Raw genomic sequence first — 17,207 nt, forward strand, 5'->3', positions numbered from 1 at the left:
AATTAAATTAAAAATTAAAAAGAAATAATAATAAAAACTTACTAATGGCTTATTTCATCTTATTTGTGTAAGAAGTTGACGCGTGACGAATCTGCATTTTGGAAGATAATAGCCTATGCTTGCATGACATGAATGGATATTTAGTGTTTTTTTTTTTTTTTTTACAACATACAACAACTGCAGAGGAATCTGAACCTAACCAAAATAAAGACAGATGAAGCTAGATGCCTGACTCCAGACCCGGACGGCCTCATAAAGGTGATCCACAGGACGCTCTGTTAGCAGCTCGGTGTTTTACATTTATATCAGAAAAAAGACCATTTACATCCAAATGTAATTTAATGCACACAGAACAAAACCTAGAAATATATTTCAGAATATAAACTGCTTAATCGGCCATTTTCAGTAAGGTTTAACGTTACTAAATGTGTTTGTGTGCCTGCGCATTTAACTTGAATAATGTCCAACAGATATTTGTTTTAAAGCAGTGGGTAATTCACTCGCTGATTTGCTTAAAATCTACTTTGCGATTCTGTTGGCAAACATGTTTATGGTGCATTCTATTCAATGTGTTTATTGCTAGTGCAGCAGAAATAGACAGTGTAGCCATTACAATTCACGTGCAATGTATCTGGCTGCCATGGCAACCTCACACGCTTGCTGCTGCTCTAATCATAGTAAAACCCCTTTTAACGGTACACGGATTGTGACTTTGTACGTTTACTACAGAAATGCTATTTAAAAGTTTGACTGACCAAATCGACTGCCGTGGTTTGCCCCAAGCTCAAACGTCAAGCTACGCCTATGCTAATAGTATATACAGTATATATATATATATATATATATATATATATATATATATATGTATGTGTGTGTGATACTAAAATAACACTCAAGAACATTTCTCTCACATTGTCCAAATCTGTATGACCATGTAACGCAGGTTGCTGTAAAATGTTTTGCACTATGTTCACACAAAATTGCATAAATCAGGCCTGTCATTTTGATAGAGCTGTTGACATGTTTGTGTACAAAGTTCCTCAGATGCCCCGTGAACAGATTCTGAAGCTACAAATCTCCCACCACGCCAGTGCCGATCACACCGACGTCACATGAGATGTTTTTTATATATATTTTAGTGCTCTGCCAGCAGACAGCACTGCACTTCTGTTCTACATGTATAAATAATGAACCCCTCAATGTCTCCATGAAATATTCCCTGATAGAAATCAATAGTTCACACTTACCCTCTGTGTTTATTTGTTTAGTGCTGTGGGTGTTTGTGTTTATGGCAGCATTTGGTGCAGAATGCTGGATGTGAATGACAGAAACCTGTAGCCTTGAACAGAAGGAGTGAGGTGAAAAGACACACTTATACACATGAATGTTTTAACAAACATCACTCAAGCAGATATGAAGGAGAAGAGGGCAGGATTCACACAGGATGAGGTGAAGAATACAGTCAAGAACTCAATGCAGTGAGTGAAACAGACACACACACACACACACACACACACTACAGTGCTTCTGTGCTGTTTTCCTTTAAAAACATCCTTATTACAAGATACATTTATTTGAGAAGCAAATTTCATAGGATATAAGACTTGTTTTTTTAGAGAATATATCTTTAATAAGTTTAGTTTTTTTTTTTAAATTTTATTGGTTAAAATGCTTTTTTTTTCTTCTTATATTAAGCATTAATTTTACAGTGAATTTATGCTTAAAACATTTTCCACTCAAGTCAAGATCATGAGAAAATGGAAGGAAATTAAGTTACGGAAGTTAAGTTGTGATCAAGACAAAACAAGACCAAATAATGCATGGTCTCTTAATTCTGTAATTTTTCTTCTTAAATGGTATAATTTGCTTTAATTTTGAAATACTGATTAAGAAAATTATTTTTGCAGTGTGCACACACACACACACACGTACAAACAAACTGAAATACAGACATTGTGAAAGAAAGTATTAAAATACCAAACAAACTATAATTAATTAAAACAGATGCTAAATATATATATATATATATTTCCATTAGATTTGCATCACCTAAAGGAAATATTCTATATTAAATTTCTTAAAAAAATAGTGACTGCATCTCAGACTGAAATGATCTATAAAATGCATTTCATCCACAAAATTCTCATTTTGTGAATGATTTATGCATTTTGCTGATATATTTTTGTAATCCAAATAAACTCTTTTATGGATAAAATACAAATCTCATTCACAGAATGGGCACTTTCTGGATTAAATGCATTGCGCATTGCATTTTATTTTTGCACAAAATCGCTTTTAGATTCATAATTTTGCGCAGTAAAAAAGTTCTGACTTTACATTTCTATTTGCAGCATGCAACCTTGTTTGTTAAATTCTGCATTTTATGCCATTTGTTATTCCTCAGCACAAACAAAACATATCTACCAAAATGTAGCATATATAATCACGACACACTGTGCCAAGTACCACATCCCAAAAAATGTTTATTATTCGTGAGCTTAATTAATTGTGGATATATGTGGAGAAGAAAAAGATATAATTTTAACATTTCTCCAGAAACTGCAAGTAGTGCTAAACTCTGAAGGAAGGACCCTAGTAATATCTATAGTTGGAATTTTTTTATTTTTACTTGTTTTATTGTCCAGATTGTTTAAATCATGTGTCTGATCACTCAGTGAAGTAGCAGCACACCTCTCCTCAATAACACATGATTTGAGGAATCATTCACGCCTGAAGCACAATCACTGCAGGACGACTCACACTGAACCTTAACATTTATTGGTTTTTTTTCAAAGCGCTATGAGCACAAGCAATAACAATACTGCCTTAAAAACACCTCTAACAATGACTGCTGGATGAATATCAATACAGCGCTGCCTTGCAAGCATTAAAAACACACAAAGCATGTAAAAGCACACATACATAAACACAGGCAGAAAATCAATGACAGCAATAATGGGATGGGGTGCATTTACAACGAGATCTGTAAGCACACACACATTTTTGTTTTGGATTATTGTGAATATGAATTTAAAACTGGCACAAACTGAATTTCTGTTGTGATTTTCTCTTTGGGACATCTGTCAAGAACAGACAAGAATCTGCAACACTGAAGACTGTTCAAAGGTTTCGGGTCAGTGAGATGTTTTTTAAGAAATAAGTTGTTTTATTCAGCTAGGATGCAACAAATAGATCAAAATTGACAGTAAAAGACATTCATAACCTATAACAAAAGATTTCTATTTAAAAAAAAAAAAAAACAGTTCTTTTGAAAATCCTGAAAAAAAAAAAAATGTATTACAGTTTCCACAAAAAAAAATTAAAGGAGCACAGCTATTTTCAACATTGATAATAACAGAAATGTTTCCTGAGCAGCAAATCAGCATATTAGTTTTCATGTGACACTGGAATATGAAGTTTGCATCACAGGAATAAATAATATTTAATTCACAATATTACTGTTTTTACTGTATTTTTGATCAAATAAATGCAACCTTGCTGAGCAGAAGAGACCTATTTCAAAAGCATTAAAAACCAACCCCGAGAGTTTATATTTTCAATAAAAAAGCATTACGACTGAGACGTCTGAATACAATCCCAGATTTCATATTTAGTTGAATAAAAGTATCTACTGTCAGTAAATTTGATTCATTTTTGCAAATCAGTTCAAACGATAATTTCCAATGAATCAAGTGATTCAAGAATTCATTTCTAAACTGTAAAAAATAAGTTGTATAAGTATAATCAACTTATCTGTTTAAGTCATTTCAACTTAAATTCTATTAAACTGGCTTAAAAAAATGAGTTGAACCTTATACAACATAAATTAAAGTTGAAAATTGCTTAAATTATTTTGATAAGTTACAGTGATGTAAAAACACGCTTTCATAACTTATTGATCATATCATCACTGTGTAGCATTTTTCATTTTTTTTAAATATTAGATGAAGTATTTTTTTTTTCTAATTATACATGCTATACATTCAGTTTTTATGAGCTCAAATCCCATCACTATTGCCCACCAAAAGATAAATGACCAGTCTTCTAGAAAACAATGCAAACTTACTTGACTTTGTGAATGTGGCAGACAGTTTTTTGAATGGCGTTCTGTTGTGTAAATATACTAAGACGTCTGTTTAAACGAGGCCCTCTGAGACGAAGACCGCAGCAGGAAAGAGTCTTTCTGACTGAACCAGATAATGAGGCTCAATCTGAATCTTCTGCACAATTTAGACACACAAAACACTCATCACGCACACCATGAGCCGATTACACACCAGCTTTCATGACAAGGAACAGATTTAACCTTATTTACTCACAATCGCCAAAATGAACAATGAAATTGATTCATAACGATATTACACCATCCCAAACAGAGACAGATAGCGATGCCAGAGGGAGCTCGTGGCCGGCGAACAAAGACAGACCTAAACCAAACAGCGAGAGTGAAAATCTAATTAAAAGCATAAACTATGTCTCTCTCTCTCTCTCTCTCTCTCTCAATCCCTTTCTCTCTCACACGCACTATAATTTTTTATGATAAACGTTACCGTCACACATTAAAGTTCAATGACAGTGTTTAGAGCAGTCGGGCCCGTTTCGGCGGCTCATAATAACTCCACACTCTGACCCCGAGTAATATCTGAGGTGTGATTATGACAGTAAAGTTTCCACCGCAGAGATATTAGAGCAGAATTACTGCGGCGGGTTGATATCAAAGCTCCATTAGAGTCATTAGCTCAATAGGAGCTTGTTAACCTCTGCGTAATGAATTGAGCTCTTTGCTCGCCCACACCGAGAGTGGCTCGTGTCGGTTTCTCCTGCGGTGAGGTGATTGCGCTTCAGCCTCGGCCAATACGTGCCATTTTCATTCTGAATGATCGAACATTAGTGGAGGGCTGCTAGCTTTCCCAACCTCGAAATGCACGGCAGTGTTTCTGTCTTCTGCAGCAAACATTAAGCCTAACATATGTAAGAGCAAATGCTTAGTTTCATTTAGGGATGCAGCGATTTACCGGTTTTACTTTAATCGTAAAGGCTACGCTACACCGAGTGTTTCTGTTGCACGGAATGGAACTGTTGAAACATGAGCAAAACGAAAACAAAGCTACTCTAGCGGTGCACCAGCTACTGCACCAGACACGGAGGCTACTAGATTAACTATGATAGAGGAACCAAACAGCGATCCTTTATTTCCACCAGAGAAATGACTGAAGTCGATAGTGTGGGACCATTTTGGGTACATCAAGAATGACCAGGGCTTCATTTAAATATTGTCGTAAAAATCGCTGTTAATGAAAGTCGCTGGGCAGCGTTGACAACACGTTTCTGTCCTCCTAAATGTTTGTGTGGGCAGCTCGATCTCGATCTCACAAACCAAAATAATAGACATGATTTTCTCAGGCCTTATGTAAAATCAGATGAATAAAGATTATTAAAATGAATAAGTATGGATGACAGTTGATTACAATAATAGTTTAGTTTATTCCCATCATTAGTAACAGTGACCTCTGTGGGATAAATAAAGTTAATATTAGTCTTATATTAATAATACTTCATTAATATTGTGATTTATCATCCCTGTTATAGTATTATTCATAAGTCAATTTATTTTTCACCATCTTTCCAAGTTCTGTACCTCAGGTCCAAAAGAAATGTAGAAGGAATGAAATGAAAACACCAAATACATTTGTTATTTTCAAAAGGGAAATACTGACGGATGTTTACAGAGCAGAGGTCACCTTTTTTAATTCCAATATGAGAGATGGACTTTTTATTTTCTTTAGTATTATTATTTTGTGCTGTATTATTGGTTACTGAGTTATTTCTGTTTCAAAAGGCATGCAGCAATAAATAACACTTTAATATCTAAAGAGTGTTTATGTGATTTTATGTTGTGAAATGAATAAATGCATAATAACCGTGAAACCGTGATTACTCCTCAGACTATAATCGTACCAATAAAATCTATAATCGTTGCATCCCTAGTTTCATTTGAAAAGTGTGGCATTCTCAGTGCTGTTGCAATTGAGTGCTATAGGTGAAACATTACCCTCAACTGTCTTATTCTACAGCTAGATTTCTCATTCAGTCTGGAGTCAGTCAAATATTATTTTTATTCAGCAAGGATGCATTAAATTGATCAAAAGTGACAGCATATTCGAATGATTTCTGAAGGATCCAATAGGCTGGAGTAATGATGCTGAAAATTCAACTTTGCATCAGGAATAAATTGAATTTTACAATATATTACAATAGAAAACAGTCATTTTAAATTGTAATAATATTTCACAATATTTATGATTTTACTGTATTTTAAAATAAATAAATGCAGCCTTGGTGAGTAGAAGGGACTTCTTTAAACATTAAAAGTCTTACGATCCCCAAACTTCTGAATGTAGTAGTTGATTTGTGTGTCATTAGCACTTATTCATCTTCCTAAATATACCAATGCATTAACTAGTAATACCAATATGCCGATGGTCATCTGCTCTGCACTTATATTTTTATGCTGTTTGTTACTGCAAGTTCAATTTTCCATCTATGAAACTTTTTGAGAGTGGTAAAAATTTACTTGGTGCCCTTTTATTCTATGAATTGTAGCATTTTAGCTTTTGACTATCATCAAATGTGGACCTAGATCACTCACTGTTCTTGGCTTGGACTCTGTGTTCTGTTCTTGCAGTGTGAAAAAGACATTTATGCATTTGGCATATGCTTTGCCTTTGCATTGAAGGTATACATGCAGTATCATCAGTTCATGCATTCCCTGTGAACTGAACCCATGACATTGCTGTTTGAGCTACAGAATCGTGACGGAAAAGACAACAGACACTGTGATTTGCTCAACTACACTCTTAAAAACAGAGCAATGCCACAAAACAACAATTTTTCACAAAAAACGTTTAGTGAAAGGTTTTTAAGAACCATTTTTGTTAGTGTGACAGCACCTTTTGTGCATTGGAAATGCATACTAAAGGTTCTCCGTAAAACCTTTATTATTAAGGATCTTATTTATCATCTTGGAATCTGGCTTCTCTAGTATCTTCTGTTTAAAAGACAGTTGTTAAAGAATAATATTATCAATTTAAATGCACTGACACTACCATAGAGAAGGACAAAATCTGAACTGAATTGAGCTGGACGACACTAACTGAATCAACATTAAACTGACCTGAGCTGAATAATGACTCTATTATAGATTATAATTGTAGCTACATTATACACTGAAAAAATAGGATGTATAGAACTTACTTTGAAACAATTTTAATTTAGCAAATTTGAAACTTGAACTCGTCTCATAATTGATGAATTTTTGAACTGAATTGAATCAATAATGGCATAATTGTCTTGTGTAGAGCTGCTTTACAGCTGAAACATTTAGTTTCATAACTACTTCATTTTACAACATTAATTTTCCTGCTTAGCTTCCAGTGAAGTTCGTATCTTTGGAAGCCCATTTCAGAATAAAAGCTACAGAATATCTCAGAATTCAATTTTACCTCAGAATTCAGACTTTTTTTAATCACTCACAGTTGTGACTTTTTTTCTCACATTTCTGAAAAACAAAACAATCATAATTGCACAATATAAACTCAGAATTGCAAGATATAAACTCGCAATTCTCAGAAAAACTATCAGAATTGTGCAATAGAAATCGCAACTGAAATTGTGAGATTAAAAGTTATGCATTTTTTTTATCCTGTGGTGGAAAAAGCTTCCATATGTATCCACATTGAGCGGTCAGTGAAAGTGGTCTAGTTCGTGTCTCTGGTCACACTTGATGTTGACTAGAGTAACTTTACTCCCTGTGTAGCAGTCATATAAAGAAGCCTTCATAAAAAAAGCTCTCATAACATTACATAAATAATACACAAACCTGTGCGTGTCAGGAAGGGGTTTATCTATCTCTCTAGCAGCACCTTTAGCAATGAAAACCATGAATAAAGTAGAGCTTTATCACATTTTTATTGCACCTCAGAAAAGGCCGTAATGTTTCCGACCCATAAAGGAGAGTGATGGTGTGTGTGTGTGTGTGTGTGTGTGAGCGACTGACCCGACGTCTCGTCCACCCGCTCCTCTATGGTGTGCTCTCTCTGATGGACCCACTCGCCGTTGCACTTGAAGTAGATCTGAGCAGCAGGTGTAGCCGTGCAGTAGAGATTGACAGCCTTGTTCTTGACGATGTAAGCATCCTCCGGCTCCAGCAGGAAGTGTGGGAGGGGCTCTGGAGGGTCACTGGGGAAGGTCTCCGGCAACTCACCCAACCCCAACAGGAAGTCATCATCACCTGGGAAAAAACACAGACAACATGAAGCATCAGCAAGTGAGTCAGAAATGCAGCGCAGCGTACTGCTTTTTGATTCGTTTCACAATTTCAATTAGATGATAGGGTTGCAAATCAGCAATTCCAACATGTCTGGCATTAAAATATCTGGCGTTCAAAAGTTTGAGGGCAGTAAAATAATTGGTCACACTTTATATTAGGTGGCCTTAACTACTATGTACTTGCATCAAAAAGTACTTATTGTGGTCATACTGTATTGCAAAACACTTTTTCTGCTATTGAGGTGGGATATGGGTAAGGTTAGGGACAGGTTTGGTGGTATGGATAGGTTTAAGTGTGGGTTAAGGTGTAAGGGATGGGTCAACAGTGTAATTATAATTGTAATTACACAAATTAATTACAGATGTAACTACATATAGGTATTTTTAAATATATAAGTACAATGTAAAAACATGTATGTACACAAGAAGTGCATTGTGCCAAATTATTAATTTAAATGTAAGTACACAGAAGTTAAGGCCACCTAATATAAAGTGGGACCAAATAATTTTTTGATTTAGCATAGATGTATGAAAGTGATCGTTTTAATTTACATTTTGAAATGTATTACAACATAAAAGTTATTTTAAATTATAATCATATTTCACAATACTACTACTCAAAAGTGATATTTTAATTTACATTTTAAAATATATTACAACATAAAATATATTTTAATTTGTAATCATATTTCACAATACTACTACTCAAAAGTGATATTTTAATTTTAGTGCTGTCAAGCGATTAATCGCGATTAATCACATCCAAAATAAAAGTTTTTGTTTACATAATATTTAATTTACATTTTAACATTGTATACTACAATATAAAAGTTATTTTAAAATGTAATAATATTTCACAATACTACTACTCAAAAGTGATATTTTAATTTACATTTTAAAATATATTACAACATAAAAGTTATTTTAAATTGTAATCATATTTCACAATATTACTACTCAAAAGTGATATTTTAATTTTAGCGCTGTCAAACGATTAACCGCGATTAATCACATCCAAAATAAAAGTTTTTGTTTACATAATATGTGTGTGTGTGTACACACACTATTTAATTTACATTTTAACATTGTATACTACAATATAAAAGTTATTTTAAATCGTAATAGCATTTTACAGTGTAACTATTAACAGTTCTTTTAAATTTCAGTCAAATTTATTTTGATTGGTGGTGTACATATAATTGAAACACTGTATAAAATGAGTATAAAGTAGTTTTAGAATAGATAACACATCTCTCAGTATTGCAGAATAAACTTTTGCAACAAAAATCCCCATTACGCCAATTTATTCACAAATGTCAGTTTTCTCAGAGCCTCTTATACTGTAATTTGTGTCTACTGAGCTCGTTTGGGGTCCGTAGAGGCTTCACAAGCAGAAACTGGTGCAGGCCTGTTTTTGGGTCTCATTATGAAACAGGATCTCACAGTTGTCTCTAACTGATCCCTGGTTAATGGAGTAACTGCTGCTTATTTTTAGCTCAAGTTCAAATAAACATGACGTTGTGAGATCTCTGACATTCTCCCTTACTCTCCCTCTATCATTCAACGTCTCTGCTTCGAATAAACAGACTAATAAATTAATGAACAGATGGATAAATAAATGAACAAACAAAGGAATGAATGAATGAATCAGTGAACTAATGAACAAACATGAATGAATGAATTAACAAATGAATGAACGTGAATGAACAAAAAAATCACTGAAAATAAGAATGAACAAATCAATGAACATTACAAAGTAATGAACGTACAAATAAGAATGGATAAATTAATAAATTAAATTCACTGAACACAGGAATGAATAAAAGAATCAGTCAACAAACTAATAAACAAAAACACAGAAATAAACTAAAGAACAGAACAAATAAAACGAATGAACCTGAATGAATAAATGAACGAACAAACAAAACAACAAACATGTTACAAATGTAAAATGAATGAATGAATGCACAAATGAACAAACCAGAACCTATGAATGAACTAAAGAACAAATGAATAAATATGAGAATGAACATATGAATCAATGAATCAATCAATCAAAAGTTAATCAATTAAAGAACACACAAATTAACAAATAAGCTAATAAATGAACAAATGAACGAACAGACAAAAAATAAACATGACTGATTAAAGTTATGAATGAATAAATGAACAAATAAATGAGCAAACTCATGAAAGGAATAAATGAATGAACTAATAAACAAAATGAACAAATGGACAAAAATAAATGAACAATGAACAGATGAATCATATAACAAACTAATGAATCAAAGAAAACAGAAATGGACAAGGGAACTGAAATAAACTAATGAATGAACAAATGAACACGTCTGAATAAATGAGAGAATGAACAAATGACCAAATAAACTAATGAACAAAAATGAATGAATGAATGTATCAATCAACAAAATCAAAGAACACAGAAACTGACAAATGAACAGAAAAACAATGAATCTAATCAATGAAAAAAATGAACATGACTACATAAATGAACAGAAAAGAGAACAAACATATAAATTAAAGTAATGAATGAATATACATGAACAAACCAATGAAAGAATGAGCAAATTATGGAATAAATGGATAAACAAACTAATAAACTAATGAACACAAATAACAAACATGAATGAATGGCTGACTAAAGAATCAAAAAACAGAATTAGAAAAAAAACAGAACAATGAAAAAACGAATGAAAAGATGAACATGACTGAAGACAACAGACAAAAGAACAAACGTGTTAAAAGTAATGAAAGAACAATTGAAGATATGATCAACTAATGAAAGAATTAACAAATGATTCAATAAATGAAACTAATAAACTAATGAACAAACTCATCAAACTAATGAACCAAAGAGAACAGAAATCGACAAATGAACAGAACCACAAAGAAACTAATGAATGAACAAATGACCGTGACAGAATAAATGAATGAAGAGACAAAAGAATAAACACAGGAACTAACAAAGTAATGAAAGAATAAACAAATTACAGAATAAATGAATAAATGAACAAATCAACCAATAACCTATCTAATAAATCAACTAAAGTATGAGCGAATGAACGAAAATCAATCAATATATGAATTAATAAATAAATAAATCAATAAACTAATGAATCCAAGAGCACAGAAATGAGCATAACAACAAATAAACTAATGAATGAATAAATGAACATATGAACAAACTCATGAAAGTATAATCAAATGATGGAACAAATGAATAAAAACTAATAAACTAATGAACATAAACTAACATAAATGAACAGATGAATCAATTAACAAACTAATGAATGAACAAATGGACATGAATGAACAGACAAAAGAACAATATTACACAGACACACACATGCACATAATGGATGGATCGTAACCCAGGACGCATCGATCCCTGGACTCATCAATACATATACCGGATACTAACATTACACTAACACACACAAGGCACGAGCGTCAGATTATTATTGAATGCCTCCATTAGATGCCCGCTGACCCATCCGATGGCATGCAGTCCAGCTCATAACTCTTCTCTGACTGTCTCACACACACAGAGCTGCTTTCACCCCAAATTAACACTCTGTAGGGTACATTACCTTCCATTAATGGGTCACGGCACAGCCATGCTATCTAATGATGGGTCGAGGGCTGTTTTGTTTGGGTCTATGTCGTGTTTGCAGATGTTATTATGAGACAAATGATCTGAGATGATTCATTTATTTAAATCCCAGATTAATCTTATATACACAAACAGTCTCTCTGTTATTTACTCTATTAAAACACACAAACAAACTGATACTCTTCAAATAAAAGGCCTGAAACCTATGTAAAGTCGGGGTGGGAATCTTTAGGCACCTCACGATCCGGTGCGATTCAATTCTGGGAATCATGACTCAATCCTAAAATGATTCTTGACTTAATTTTCTTTTTCTTATTAATACATGGGTTCATTGAATACCAAATGTAAACTATTAAACGTATATATTTACTTATAAATATATAACTAAATATAGCTTTAAAACATAAAAGCAAACATACATTTCAAACAAGAATGGATTAATGAACAAATTAATGAATATGTGAATGAACAAAAATCAATGAACATATGAATAAATATGAATCAATCAAAGAGCAAACATATTACAAATTGATAAAGTAGTGAATGAAATGAACAGACTAATGCAATTAATGAATGAAAGAACAAGTAGGTGAACAAACAATTTAAACACGAAGGAATGAATATTTGAACAAATAAACAAACAAGAATGAAGGAATGAATCTATGAATGAACGAACAAACAAACAAGAATGAAGGAATGAATCTATGAACAAACAACTGAACAAAACAAGAATAAAGGAATGAATCTATGAATGAATGAACAAACAAGAATGAAGGAATGAATCTAAGAATAAATGAATAAACAAGGAAAACATCTACAAATCAATGAACAAACAAACAAGAATGAAGGAATGAATCTATGAACAAATTAATGAATATGTGAATGAACAAAAATCAATGAACATATGAATAAATATGAATCAATCAAAGAGCAAACATATTACAAATTGATAAAGTAGTGAATGAAATGAACAGACTAATGCAAGAATTAATGAATGAATGAACAAGTAGGTGAACAAACACAATTTAAACACGAAGGAATGAATATTTGAACAAATAAACAAACAAGAATGAAGGAATGAATCTATGAATGAACGAACAAACAAGAATGAAGGAATGAATCTATGAACAAATGAATAAACAAGAAGGAATAAATCTACAAATCAATGAACAAACAAACAAACAAACAAGAATAAAGGAATGAATCTATGAATGAACGAACAAACAAGAATGAAGGAATGAATCTATGAACAAATGAACAAACAACTGAACAAACAAGAATGAAGGAATGAATCTATGAATGAACAAACAAACAAACAAGAATAAAGGAATGAATCTATGAATGAATGAACAAACAAGAATGAAGGAATGAATCTATGAACAAATGAACAAACAAGAATGAAGGAATGAATCTATGAACAATTGAATAAACAAGAATGAAGGAATTAATCTATGGACAACTGAACAAACACTTGAACAAACAAGAAAGAAGGAATGAATCTATGAACAAATGAACAAACAAGAATGAAGGAATGAATCTAAGAACAAATCAATAAACAAGAAGGAATAAATCTACAAATCAATGAACAAACAAACAAGAATGAAGGAATGAATCTATGAACAATTGAATAAACAAGAATGAAGGAATTTATCTATGGACAACTGAACAAACACTTGAACAAACAAGAAAGAAGGAATGAATCTAAGAACAAATCAATAAACAAGAAGGAATAAATCTACAAATCAATGAACAAACAAACAAGAATAAAGGAATGAATCTATGAACAAATGAACAAACAAGAATGAAGGAATGAATCTATGAACAAATGAACAAACAAGAATGAAGGAATTAATCTATGAACAAATGAACAAACAAGAATGAAGGAATGAATCTAAGAACAAATCAATAAACAAGAAGGAATAAATCTACAAATCAATGAACAAACAAACAAGAATGAAGGAATGAATGAATCTATGAACAATTGAATAAACAAGAATGAAGGAATTTATCTATTGAAAACTGAACAAACACTTGAACAAACAAGAAAGAAGGAATGAATCTAAGAACAAATGAACAAACAAGAATGAAGGAATGAATCTACAAATCAATGAACAAACAAACAAGAATAAAGGAATGAATCTATGAACAAATGAACAAACAAGAATGAAGGAATGAATCTATGAACAAATGAACAAACAAGAATGAAGGAATTAATCTATGAACAAATGAACAAACAATTGAACAAACAAGAATGAAGGAATGAATCTATGAAAAAATGAACAAACAAGAATGAAGGAATGAATCTATGAACAAATGAATAAACAAAAAGGAATAAATCTACAAATCAATGAACAAACAAACAAACGAGAATAAAGGAATGAATCTATGAACAAATGAACAAACAAGAATGAAGGAATTAATCTATGAACAAATTAATAAACAAGAATGAAGGAATGAATCTATGAACAAATGAACAAAAAATTTAACAAACAAGAATGAAGGAATTAATCTATGAACAAATGAACAAACAAGAATGAAGGAATGAATCTATGAACAAATGAACAAACAAGAATGAAGGAATGAATCTATGGACAAATGAACAAACACTTGAACAAACAAGAATGAACGAATTAATCTATGAACAAATAAACAAACACTTGAACAAACAATAATGAAGGAATGAATCTATGAACAAATGAACAAACAAGAATGAAGGAATAAATCTATGAACAAATGAACAAACAATTGAACAAACAAGAATGAAGGAATAAATCTATGAACAAATGAACAAACAATTGAACAAACAAGAATGAAGGAATTAATCTATGAATGAACAAACAAACAAACAAACAAACAAGAATGCAGGAACAAATCTATGAATAAACGAACAAACAAGAATGAAGGAATTAATCTATGAATGAACAAACAAACAAGAATGAAGGAATGAATCTTCAAACTAATAAACAAACAAGAAGAAATCAATTTATGATTGCATGAACAAACAAGAATGAATCTATGAATGAACAAACAAGAATGTAGGAACGAATCTATGAATAAATGAACAAACAATGAACAAACAAGAATGAAGGAATTAATCTATGATCGCATGAACAAGAATAAATAAATGAATCTATGAATGAGCAAACAAACGAGAATGAATCTACAAATAGATAAAAGAACAAAGGAATGAACGAATGAATGAATACATGAAATGAATGAATATGTGAATGAACAAAAAGCATCAATTTGGAAAGCTTAACACAGTCAAAACACTCGTTTCTCACATCCTGTGTAATGTTTTTAGAATCGAAGCACAACCTATTTTTTTCTCCCACCCCTAACAGAAAGTATGTAAAGGTCAGAGAAAAGGTGGAAAATCGTCACAGAAAACTGAATTATGGTAGAAGAAACCTTGACTAACATTATAAGGGACAAATGAAATGGTCCTGCAGAGCAGAATAAGTCCTCTGAAATCTCTCTCTTTCTCTGGCTGTTCTCCAGTGCTCTTCTCACCATCTCTCCTCTCAGGTGCCAGAGGGTCCGGCGCTGGTTCAGATGATTAACTCTCTTAATAATGGGGCTTAAAGACCAAGTTGGGACCTTTCACACGACGAGTGAGTGAGAGCGGGGTCACGTTTATTAGCTTAACCTTCCGGAGCGTGTGAGTGTATTATTGATGAACAGTGAATGGTCCACTACTGCAGGAATATTCCAGGTTAAATACAACTTAACCTCTATCGATGGCATCTGAGACGTGCCGTCAGCTACTACAGAAAATAATCCCTCCGATTGTCAAAACGAGCAGAAATCATGTTTACATCAATGAATTTCTAATGGACGTCTATGGGCCAAGACATTCTGGAGGGAATCAGTTTTAATCTCTCTAAGGCACATGGCTGCCTTAGAGTTTGTCCAAGATTATTCAGACAAGCTGCTGCTTCATTAAACAGGACTGCAGAAATGATATGAATGCAAAAAAAAAAAAAAAAAAAAGTAAAAATAATAATAATAATAAACAAAAATCAGAGACACAGATTATTACATAAAAATAAATAAACGATGAAGAAAAAGCATTTATGCAATGGCATTAGCAAAAGAATGCAAAAATCATATTAATATTATTTAATATAAATATATATATCAATATCAATATATAATGTTAATAATACAAAAATTCACAAATATTTAGTCTCTTTACCCTTACAAAAATTATCAGGAGTGTCAGAATTTCAAACAAATGAATAAAAAAAAAAAACCAAGCATCTCAAGTACTAATGATCAACAAAATTGATCAGTATATCAGTATGACTTTACCGTTACAAAATAATACCATAATAAGCATCAGAATAAGTAATAAATAAAAAACAAACAAACAAACTCAAGGCTTTAAGTATTGGTAACACTTTACAATAAGGTTCATTAGTTAACAACATTAGTAAACATGAACTAAGAATGAACAATGCTTCTGCAGCATTTATTAATCTTAGTTAATGTTAATTTCAGCATTTACTAATGCATTATTAAAATCACAAGTTGTGTTTGTTAACATTAGTTAATGCACTGTGAACTAACATGAATAAACAATGAACAACTGTATTTTCATTAACTAACATTAACAAAGATGAATAAATAGTGTAATAAATGCATTGTTCATTGTTTGTTCATGTTAGTTAATACATTAACTAATGTTAACAAATGACACATTGTAAAGTGTTACCTAAGTATTAATGCAATATCACAAAACTATGCAAAATCAATGTCAATATATATATAATATTCAATATTCATTACATTATTATACATATTATTTACAAATATTGACTCTTTACTCTTGCAGAAAGTACCACAAACAAATAAATAAAGTTGTGTATAAAGATGGTCTCTACTCTAACAGAAATAGAACAATGAATGAATGAATGAATGAATGAATAATTGCATCAGCACAGCTCTTATCATATGTTTATTAGCAGTGTTGCTTGTATCCCTGCTTGACTTCTGTTGTAAGTTTATACAAACATATGGGCAAGTCAAAATCCATGTCTGTCGAACTCAAGAGCATTCCACAGATACTGTCCATAAACATTATGTCAAAAAATAACCCAGAATATTCTTTTAATAAGAGCAGAGGCAATTAATACGATCATAGATCAAACAGAAACGACACACGGCACTCCATCAGCACTCCAGCAATCCACATTCTCTCTCTCTGTGTGTGTGTGTGTGTGTGTGTGCGTGCGTGTGTGTATTA

The 17,207-nt window shown here is 32.0% G+C and overlaps 1 protein-coding gene across 4 annotated transcripts in view; it reads right to left on the reverse strand.

The window, feature by feature from the left end:
- Positions 1-17,207, reverse strand: part of unc5ca (unc-5 netrin receptor Ca) — a 148,695-nt gene that overhangs the window by 89,381 nt on the left and 42,107 nt on the right. For all 4 annotated transcript variants that reach the window (XM_058777217.1, XM_058777218.1, XM_058777215.1 and 1 more), the window contains one exon: positions 8,057-8,290. In XM_058777217.1, the coding sequence (XP_058633200.1) occupies positions 8,057-8,290 (234 nt within the window). The remainder of the gene's footprint in view (positions 1-8,056; positions 8,291-17,207) is intronic.

Source organism: Onychostoma macrolepis, chromosome 05 (assembly GCF_012432095.1).
Source record: "Onychostoma macrolepis isolate SWU-2019 chromosome 05, ASM1243209v1, whole genome shotgun sequence".
NCBI lineage: Eukaryota > Metazoa > Chordata > Actinopteri > Cypriniformes > Cyprinidae > Onychostoma > Onychostoma macrolepis.